Genomic DNA, 11,153 nt, shown 5'->3' on the forward strand with positions numbered 1-11,153 from the left:
CTTTCTTACTTGCTGTAAAATATAAATGTGATGACAGTCAAATATATAGTCTTTATTCGTGTTGTTAGAAAGCAGGAATTCCTTTTGTCCATGAAAAATATATTAAGGTAGTGGGTGTATACCTGTGTATTCATGTAATATTAGTCTGTCTTCCTGGAGGAAAGCTTGAAGAAAAAAGTTATAGAACTTTAAAAGACATGGACTGTGAGTTCAGAAATGGGCAATATTTTCATGCTCATAGTTAAATTTGTGCTACGTTAATTCAGTCCTACTGTGTTGTATGTGCATCACAGTACAATTTTTTTTGTCATTTTATACCCTATATACCACAATAAAGCTGCCTACATCTTCATATAATGAGCAGCTGAATATTTCATATTCTCCTCCTTTCCTAGTATGTGATCTGTACCATCTTTATTAGGCATTTTTCAAACTTGTTTTTAAATATTTGTTGGAGCAGTGCTTCATAAATATCAACATCCATGCTTTTGACAATACTTAATGGAAACAGGTTTACAAATAATTATTTCCATTTTATAGAGATGTGACTAAGGCATTATGAACATTTTAAAGTTAAAGGGTTTCGGTCAGCCAATCTGAGCAGTTTAAGGCTAAATATATTAACATTAAACGATACTTGATACATTTGAAGTACAACATGGTTGTACTTTAACACTCTTTTGTTAGTTGATGAGAGGTTCAACATGAGCTGGCAATGTGCGCTTGCAGCCCAGAAGGCCAGCTTGTTTCATCAAGAGAAATGTGATGAGCAGGTCGAGGGAGGTGATTCTGCCCCTCTGCTCTTATGAGACCTCTCCTGGAGTACTGTGTCCAGTTCTGGGGCCTCCAACACAAGAAACCTGCTATCTTCAGCTTTAGCGGAAAGTACCTTGAATTCCTTTTGCTGTTTGGAGCCCTGGGTCTCAAGGTGGGCACACAGAATCACAGGCTTAGGTTGGAAGGGGTCTTAGAGCCCACCCAGCCCCAACCCTGTGCTGTGGGCAGGGCTGCCCCCCACCAGCTCAGATGCTCAGGGCCCCATCCAAACTGGCCTTCAGCAGCTCCAGGGATGAGGCACCACAGCTTCTATGGGCAGCTGTGCCAGCACTTCACTACTCTCTCCATGAAAAAACTCCCACCCAACATCTAATCTAAATATCTCCTCCTTTAGTTTAAGATGGTTTCCCTTGTCCTGTCTGCCTGAGTAATAGTTGATTTCCCTTCCTACCCACTTAACAGGATAGGAAAGCAGTAGTGAAAAATGTGGTCTGAGTGAGTTACCACAGATTATGCATATGCAGTGGTGGGATAGTAAGAGATTTGCTTCTTTAGTGCTATTCTCATCCACTGGAAACATAGTCCACTTTCTCAGCAACTTGGAATCTTATTTGCAACACATTCCAGATGGTACAGTATCTAGAGCCCTTGTCTGAGCATGTACCTCCAATTTATCTTGTGATCTGAACTATTCATGATAGGGATTTCTGGAAGGAATGCTTTGTGATGACACAGTCATCACAATCTAATTAAGCTGTTTGTTTGTTCAGCAGCACTGAGGTTGTTCTGAATAATTGCAGAAAGAATTTGCATTTTACAAGTGAGGTTATTTTTGCATTTTTAAAATGCAAAATTATTAATTTTAAAAAAATATTTTTTAAAAATTAATACAACTGTTTTACTTACCTTTCATTTAGAAACCTTCTTTTCCTTCCTAGTTATTGTATTTATCTGCCACTTAACACATAAAATCATTGTGTTTATTTTGTGATTGAAAATTACCATGAATTGTTATTTATTTTTTGTAATTCATTTTATTTCAATTTAGTACTTTTTTTCCCCAATGTTTTTGAGGTTGTTTTTGTTTTTAATACTTTTTAAGTTTAATTCATTTTATAAGTTGTACTTTTTTTCTAGAGTTGCAAGGGGAATGACCTGAATCTGTATCCTGTGCCTGAGTAATCATACTGGAATAACTAAGTTAGCCTGTTTCGATGAGACTTTACAAAAAGTAGAACCTTCTCTGTCTGCAAATGAATGCAAACTGAAGCCTTGTGGTGCACAGCTCAGTAACAAATTATTCCCCCACTTTGATTTATGGCATATATTCTGAAAGATGTGGTTCCTTTCAGATGTTAAGTGGCAGTGTTCTTTTTATTATTTTTTTGTTATTCAGTAATGCCATTTTGGAGTAATCTTTTGATCAATCAGACTAGTGTGTGCATAAAGTATGCACAGTATATTTCCACCAGTAAACATTCTGGGAGCTGTAATTTTTTGATGTATATTCTTATAAACATACACTTATATATAGAAACACATACATATTTGTGCTAAAATTTATCATGTTTTGCTTATGCATTGAGAATTAGGAAATAAGGCTGTGCTCATGTTTTGCTGAGGCTTCTTTTGGCAGTTTTGGGGTAGGGATTTGGAAAGAGTGTGTTCAGAGAACTAATCATTCTTGACTCTGCTGTAAATTTAAACAGTGGTTTCTAAATTAGGTAAGGTTTGTTTGTGGTCAAGCAGCTCCTAACAATTTTCAAGGAAAATACATACTATTATACAGCAAATAGAAGTCTGCTGATAATGAACTTTGTTACCTTTCACAGAAAACAGGATGTCATGGTCTAGTTTTGGAAAACACTGGGTTAGTTTCTCTAGGAACTCCATGTGACCACTCAGTGGTAGGCTCATCTGAGCAGCCACAAAACACTGTGTTCCAGCAACTTGTCCCAGAAGTGGACACTGTGAAGTTAACATTTCTTGATTTGCTTTCAGAGGTATCTCCTCTATTTGTTATTTGTAAGAATTTTCAACCTTTGGGCAACTGAATCCACTTCCATTCCCATGGCAAGACTTGAAGGAGCCCTAAGAAAGCAGTCAGGGGTCTTGCTCATCAGTACAGTTCTGTGACTGCATCTTGTGTGCAGACAGCTGAACTAGTGTTATGTTATGTATCTTTCTAGTACTGGCAGCATGGCTGTGGAACTACATCAAAAGTGCAAACCCCTTCTCAGAGTAGGGAAACCATTTGGGCAATTAGCCCAGGCAGACCTCTACTTTATTTCTTACTATCAGCTACAAGGTCAGACTTTAGACCTGTCTAACACAGTATCCCCACTCACTAATATGGCCGGGAGAGAAAAGTCCAAGGAGAAGATAAACACATTAAGATACTCTTCCATGTAACTCAACCAGCCTTCAGTAATTTGCTGCTTAGAGAATTCCTAAGCCAAAAGTGTTTTTAGTGGATTTTCCCCCCTATGAATTTCCGTAATCTCTTATTCAACTCATGTCAAATTCTGGCATCCAGCACATCCTGTGTCAATGAGTTCCACAGTTTTCCTGAGTGCTGTACAGAAAATTACTTTCTCTTACTGAATTTGAATTGCCTTCCCTCTAATTCAGTTTGATACCCCTTAGTCTGGTATGAACCACTGATAAAAGGGTGTGGAGAAGCATTCCTTAATTGTATTGTCTAGGCCAGTCATGATTTGTGGTTCTATAAAACACCCTTCTACCATCCAGTCATCTGAAAAGTTTCAGCCCATTTTATAAATCCTGATATGGAAATTGTTCTATTCCTTCTTGCCATATTGTGCTCCTTTTTTCCCCTTGTTATTTGAGTGGCTCAATGAGCTTCACAGCCTGTACAATTATAGGTATGGAGCAGTTGGATGCATTTTTTGTAGTTTTTACCAAGTTCATGCTTCACTGGATGTTGCTGCTGATATACCAGTTTAAAATCAGCTGGGCAATTTAGATGTTTGTTTCAGTCTTGTGGTGGCATTTTAGTAGTTAAAACACTCAACACCACTAGAACCAAAGACAAGTTTAAATAATTAGTTTGACTGAAAGAGAAAAGGGGAATGATAAAGAGGAAAAATATTTTAGTTAGAATATGTGTTTGTTTCTCTGTGTGTATATATGCAATTAAAAACGCAGGTGATGTTAAAGTACTGTGATAGAAATAAGGAATGGAAAATATCTTCATTAAATAGCTTTGAAGAAATGGTGATTCTTTTGCAACAGATGGCTGCTGAACAGGTGTGCTGGCTCAACTAACGCCATTTTCATGGTAATGTTTCCCTACATAGGTTTTGAACTACTAGGTGTTAAAGGTTCAATCCTAACAGGGCTACTCAAACCAGATTGTGCTTTATTCTATAATTCCAGTTGGGGTTTCTGAATTAATGATACTGTCTGATTCAGAGAGGAAAACAGAGTGGAAAGAAATGGTCAACTCAATTTCCATTGCCTCAGTTTACTACTGGAAGTATGGTGCTGATGATAGCAAGGCAAAATGTTTATTTCTGATCAGCTTACTCTGTGTAGGACATTGCTGAGCTGAAATGATTTATAAAATCAAGATATAGAAGAACCATAATTTGTCTGGCCAGAAGAAAAGAGTAATCTTTTAAAGTGTTATGTTTGTACTGTGCTGGTGTTTATGCCATTCACAATCTAGAACTGAAACAGTTGCACAGGCTAATTAGTCTATGCTAATCAGAATTTTGATTTATTTGCTTTGGAAACTTCATTGCATGAAACAATTTCATTTTACGAGACCAGTGAACACCTCCATAAGCCAGTATTTTTCAAACTGTGATTCATCAGTGGATGGCTAGAAATGCAAAAAAATTTATCAGAATCAATGATCTCTTGTAAAGCGTTGCCTCAAGTTGGCTGTCATCTGAATTGAACACTCTTGTTAACTATATCCTTCATTGTAATACCTTTTTTATTGTCACACATGTTTTGCAGGGATGATGCTATGCATTTAAAAGATTTAATTAGAGATGAATTTTTTTTTAGTAAATCATTATGAGGCAAACCAGCCAGCCACTCTTTCAGACTTCACCTTGTTGTGGATCTCTTTGGTGTAACAACACCATTCATCTGCCAGGTCACACTGGGCAGCAAACAGCTGGTACCCCACAGTTTGGACTGGAGATAATTTAACTCACAGATCGTCCTTCAAGAAGGAATGAATAGAACTGCATCAGGATTGGATCTTCTTACTACATTTCAAGTGGTTCCATGGTTGTATTTGACTAAAAACAAGCCAAAAGACCCAAGCAACCAAAAACCAAAAAGAAAAAAAGAAAAAAAGAAAAAAAAAACAAAGAAAAACAAAGTAAAACAACCAAAAGCTTTATAATAATGGAGATTCTGGTACTGCACAAAATAGAAGTTATCCTCTTACACTGCTGTATGTGCATTGTTGATGAGGGATGCAATGATCTTCATATGAAGTGTTTAGCTGGAAGTTACTTAGTGGCTGAACAGGACATACATCTCCAAATAGCCCATACTATTTTTGTTACGTTTTGACAGAGATTCTGTAGACATTCTTTCTGTATTTGAGAAGACTAGCCTCATAGAGATTTGATCATGTGAAAATGTGCTTCAATCCTGCCAGACCCATTTAACTCAGCCACTACCACGAATAAGACAGGTATAGCCAGCAAGGAGCATTGTCGTGGAAAACAGGGAGGAAAGTTACCAGAAACAGAACTACAGCAAAGGATTTGGGGTTGAGTAATTGTGCAGGTGGAGAGTAAAGAAAAGGAAATAACATTGGCATGAAGGATGTGGGAGTGCTGGAGTGGGAATGCAGAGGAACTGATAGGTTCCTGGGCGGATGTGAACATGCAGCCAAAGCTCCTTGTTCTCCTCCCAGCTCTGCCTTTCCATTACTCATGGGAACAGATGCAGTTTGGTGCCAGGGGAATGAAATCCCTTGAACCTTTGCTGCATAACTTCTGCCACTTACGCAACATACATGAGGCTCTTGTTGCCATTTCAGTGTTGATAGGCTTATTGGAACTTCCCCAGTTACATATATTAGCAGCGAGTAAATCTAATAAAAAATAATGTGTTGGCTAGATTGCCTGTACTTAACTTTTATCACATGTATATTGAGAGAGAAATTTATTTCCTAAATTATTCTATGAGACTGATTTGTGTGGCCATAGAGCTTAAGAATATCCACTAACTTTGCCATCAACCTAAATAACTGTTTACTTTAAGAATGTACAAAAACATATTGTGCACACATTTGCTGAAATACTAACTGGGCTGCTTTGTTAAAAGGTTTGAAGTGTCACATCATTAGGAAAGTTAAAGTAAAGGATTTTTGTTCATTTTATGTTAAGTAATCATCATAGGCTTTTTGGAGTGTTATAATTAATGTATACTTCATTTAATGTACGGTACATCGTGTAATGAAACGTAATATTGCAATTAAAACCTAGGGATAACAAAGTTCGGGTTTATTGTTTGTTTCTATTTGTTATCATTAATTTAACAACTTTCTCATTGAAATCATTGTCTACCAGTAAATAGTAAAGTGGTAATATCCCAGTGATAATGCAGTAGGCATACACAGTGTTTTATTTGCCATAATAGTTACAGCAAAATTAATTGAAACTAGTGTTCTTGCTGCCTTCATAGTGTAGACAAATGAGTCTATATTTCTGCATATCATTGTCAGGTTTGGAGATGGCTATTCTGTCAAAGTTTGGCTTAGCAAAGAAGTAAGCTATCGAAGAATGATTTTGGACTGCCTAAAGCTGCATTTTCCTGGAGCACAATTTAAGGTACAGTTAAAATTCCACATTATAGTAATTATTGTATGGCAAGATTAAGAGTGGGCTGATAAGATGTTTATAAGTGTTTAGATACATTGATTTTTCGGAAGAAAGTATGCATGAGCATCCCTTTCATTTTCTTATTAAGCATTTCTTATAAATCTGACTTGTGATATTGATTAAATTAATTCCAAAGTAATTTAAGCTACATAAATATATAGGTCCTTTCTCTGAGTAATAATTTCATTTTGATTTTATGTTGACCAAGTTGAACTTGTACTTGCTTTGACTGGTTTCTGATAAGGTTCACACATGGCAAATCTCAGTCTTTAATGAGATTCTTTTATTTGCCTTCCAAAAGACCTACAGTAAATAGATTTCAAAGGACTTTAATTCTTAATTTTTATTTTTTAATACTTTATCTTTGTTTAGGAAAAAAAAAAAAAGTAAAACTATGACTACCTTAGTTATGAACCTTCTTGCTTATATGTTTATACATGTTTGTGCGTATTCATATACATACACATATAAATGTACATTATATATATACATATACATATTATATATATATATATATACATATAAATATACATATATATATATTTTCCAGGAACCCTATCAGTAAATTCGTAACATTAAGAGAGAGAGAGACTTCTGTCAGGTTGAAGTTAAGTTTTGTTGTTGTTTTTTTCTTTAAAGTTGGAGAACATCCTACTGCAGAAATTGTTAATAAGAATTCTTTTATATCTCACCTCATTGCATTATATAATATCCTTTGTTTTCATTTGTATCTGTGTTAGTTCAGTGCAAGGATCAAAGGCAATATGTGATGTACAAAAGCTCAAATAAAGTCCAGAGATTTACAGAAACCTTCCCTTTTTTTAAATACCAGATACTTTTTGCCATAATGATGAGGGAATCTAGTATTTTTTTTCCTTTTGTGTTATTGGAATTGTGTGTAGTCAAAATGGTCATATGCGTGGGTAGGTCTGCAGGTAAACAAATACATTTAATTTTTATTTACTGCCTTATGTCTTCCCAGACAACTACATTAGTACTATCATCAGTTGAATTTAAAGCATATAGCATAAAAGTGTCCTAAATTTATATATCTTTTCTTAAGTTAACAAAATGCAATCTCAAAACACAAAACGTGTGTCTTAAGTATGAACATGTTAACCAGTTTTGAGAGCCTACTGAGACCAGTCTGGTTATAGCAAGCGGGACTTCATCATCATGTGTACTCACCTTTATCTATTTTTGTTGGTTTTGCTTCTTTTAAGGGACAACATCTTAACCTGCTTGAGTATCATGTACCACGAAGTGAGGGATGCTTAGCTGAGCTCTTCAGAGTCCTAGAGAACTACAAGGCTTTTCTCCAAATCAAACACTATTCCATTAGCCAAACTACACTGGAGCAGGTATTTTCTTCTTTTTCAGCAGTTCCAGATCATCTCAGGTCTACACAGTAATCACATTAACCTTATTCCTCTTATATTGTGGATAAGCACAAAACAGCATGAGAAGGCACATATATGGTTGGACTGGATGATGTAGATCTTTTCCAACCTTGATGATTCTATGATATTTGCTATGTATGCAAGCTTAATCACTGTTTAAATACATCTGATTTCTGCAGGATGAGAGTGTGGGACTATGAACTGCCACCACCACAGTCTAATAATTGAGATCCTATTAATGCCCTTCAAAAGACCAAACAAGTCTGATAATCACAGTAAATCATAGGCTTACAGGCCATTTTCCTTTGAGGGTTTTCTTTTGCAGTATTACAGTACACAGTAGAGCACAGTAGACATTCACAAGCAGACTGAATAGATCCTGCTATTAGTGACTGTGAAATCCTGTTTGGGCAGCAGGAAGAAGATAACAATAGCAAGGATGACATTTCTGAGTGGCTGTGATGCATTTGAGCATCCTTGTATGTAACTTCTTGCTATGTATTCTGCAAGCTGGAGGAGTTGCATTAGGTCAAAATATTAATTTTGTATGATAAATAGTACCAAATTAGTCCTTTTACTCTTGTGCAAATCATTAATGAAATATTCTGATTTGTACTAATCTTTTTAATGGCTTTTGAATTATCTGGTCACAGAACGGATGAATATAAGGTGATGATCAGGAATAGTTCACGCAAACTTACTTCTCTGCATTATTCATGGTGATTCATCAGCTCAGTCTCCTACTATTGCTTCCTACCCAAGACAAACTGAGCGTCACTTTTAAACAAGAAAATAGTTCTCTTGAATAATAAACATCCTTATTATTCACTCCAAGTTTGCTTGCATATGAATATGATCATTTGAATCAAGAATCAATCTCTTCTGCTCCATTCCTTGCTGTCAAATAGTTGTGTAATTAAAAAGCAAACAAGCGCCTTTCTGTAGTAAGTTCTGTTTAGGAAAAAAAAAAAAAAGAAAGAAAGCAAATATAAAGGAGGCATGTGAGTTGTTCAGCAGTCACCGTGCAGTGTTCAGAAGTATACCATTGCCTTGATGTATCTGGACCTTCATCTATGTGATCGTGTTTGATAGAAACAACAGGGTCAAGTTCTTCTGTCATGCTTGCTGGGAAAAATGTTGCTCAAATAGGCTTACTCGGTTATCTTTATCCCAAAAAGACAGAGGAGACTCTTGAGCTTTCTTTATTCAAATAGAGAGTCCATGGGAACAGTCCCCTCAGGGTCTCTCAAAGTATCTGAGGGAACAGCCTCCTCTTATCCCTACTTCCCAGCTGCATTGTCCCTCTTCCTTTCCTCATTGGCTGAAGTGCTTGGAGATTACAGACTTCCCGGTCTGACTGATATACGTTCCCCCTTGTATGTGACCCCCCTTCCTATCATGCATCATGTGTAATGAACTCCAAATTTATGCCGGAGTTAATAGGAGTTCACAGGGCGTAGAAGTTAATTAGGCTATTCAGCCTGTGTAGTAAGTCTGACAAGTTCAAGCTGTCAGTCAAACTTTATAACTGAATCTTATTTGGTGAGAGTTTACCAAGTAAGTACAGACATGAAGTGGAGAGGAAGTTGTAAGCCTCTGCACAACTTGTCAACAAGGACACCTAGCTTGCAAGGCTCTTTTATCTCATGCTATTTCAAGTGCAACGAAAAACAATTATTTCCCTGTAACTCATTTTGCCATTGTTTTTTACAGTTCATCAACCTCTATGAAGAGGGTTTCTTTATGGAGTTTACAAAACATATCTGTAGAGGGGTTCTTGCAGCTTAAACTATTAATTTTTGTGTCAGAAAAGCAATTGAAAAAAATCACTAGCCATGTCTCCAAATTTTCTGTTCAAATACTGTTATTTTGAAAATCCTACTTCTTTCTTGTCTTGCAGGTATTCATTAATTTTGCTACACAGCAGCAAGGAATCTCACATTCTTCACAAGAATCTCCCACTGTTCGTCAAGACCACCTGCCAGTTTAGGATCAGAACAGGATACAGTTTCAACAGCATGTGTGTATGTTTGCGTGCATATATATATATATATATGCTTATATATATATATAAACACATTTTACATGCAATGAAAATTTTTGTCTGTTAACCATTTGTGAGTGAGTGAGAAGCATGTAGTAGGAGCAGAGGTGAGTTGGCATTTGTAGGCCAAAATGAATGTTACCAGTTCTCAGTAATACAAGAGAGGAGTGACCTGCCAACAAAAACTCTGCCAGAAAGTAATGTTTTGAAACGAACTGCAATTTTATAATAAAAAGGGCCGAATTAATGCAGCTTTTTATAACATGAAAAGACTGGTCTGAAATGTCACTGTGTATAGTGCGTTTTCTTTTAGTGGTAGATCTATATTCATTTGACTACAGTAATTTTCTCTTGCATGCACACTTAGTAACTAATTTTTATGTGACAAGTCAAGAAAAACTCATCGAATGGTAGAAATAGCTAGGCTATCACCCGACATTTGTATTTAATAGCACAAATTGGGAGCCTTTTGACTTCTGCATTAATTCAGATCTGTGTTGTGACAAGTTAAATTAGCCCTTTTATTGTATAACGGATGCACTGTATTCCATGAGGATTTATGTTGAGTAGGGTATTAGTGTACTAGTCTGCCTCCTAGTTACGTAAAGTAAATTTAATAAGGTTTCATAAATCATACTTGACAATGAGTTTTCCATTATGCCTACAAGTTGTTGCTGAAGAATTCTCAAGTATCTCTTTAATAACCTATTTCCTTTTTCCTAGGTTTTTCTTTCCTTCCCCCTCCCCACTCCCCAAAAAAATAAAATTCTGTTTTAGGATTATGTTAAAAGAAATAAGCATTCAGACATTGATAAATAAACTTTTCAATAAATGTGTATTATGGTCTTATGTACTTCATATAATGTCATGCCAGGGCCTTCAGCCTATACATGTGTAAACGAAGTAAACAGTTAATGACTAAATACTCGTGTACTGCACTGAGAGAAAAAACAATGAAAAAAAAACATCTTGAGGAAAATTACTGGCTTTTCCATGACAATTTCTTCAGCGATCCTGTAGAAGTAGCTGATATGATGTTTGTTGGACTATGTTGCC

General features: G+C 36.1%; 1 protein-coding gene across 1 annotated transcript in view; it reads left to right on the top strand.

Annotated features, from left to right (window-relative positions):
• ABCA13 (ATP-binding cassette, sub-family A (ABC1), member 13) overlaps positions 1-10,933 on the top strand; it is a 184,527-nt gene extending 173,594 nt beyond the window's left edge. The window contains 3 exon segments of the mRNA XM_040696008.1: positions 6,497-6,602; positions 7,877-8,014; positions 9,954-10,933. Of these exon segments, the coding sequence (XP_040551942.1) occupies positions 6,497-6,602; positions 7,877-8,014; positions 9,954-10,043 (334 nt within the window). The 3' untranslated portion in view covers positions 10,044-10,933.
• The last annotated feature ends 220 nt before the right edge of the window (positions 10,934-11,153 follow it).

Source organism: Gallus gallus, chromosome 2 (genome assembly GCF_016699485.2).
Source record: "Gallus gallus isolate bGalGal1 chromosome 2, bGalGal1.mat.broiler.GRCg7b, whole genome shotgun sequence".
Lineage (NCBI taxonomy): Eukaryota > Metazoa > Chordata > Aves > Galliformes > Phasianidae > Gallus > Gallus gallus.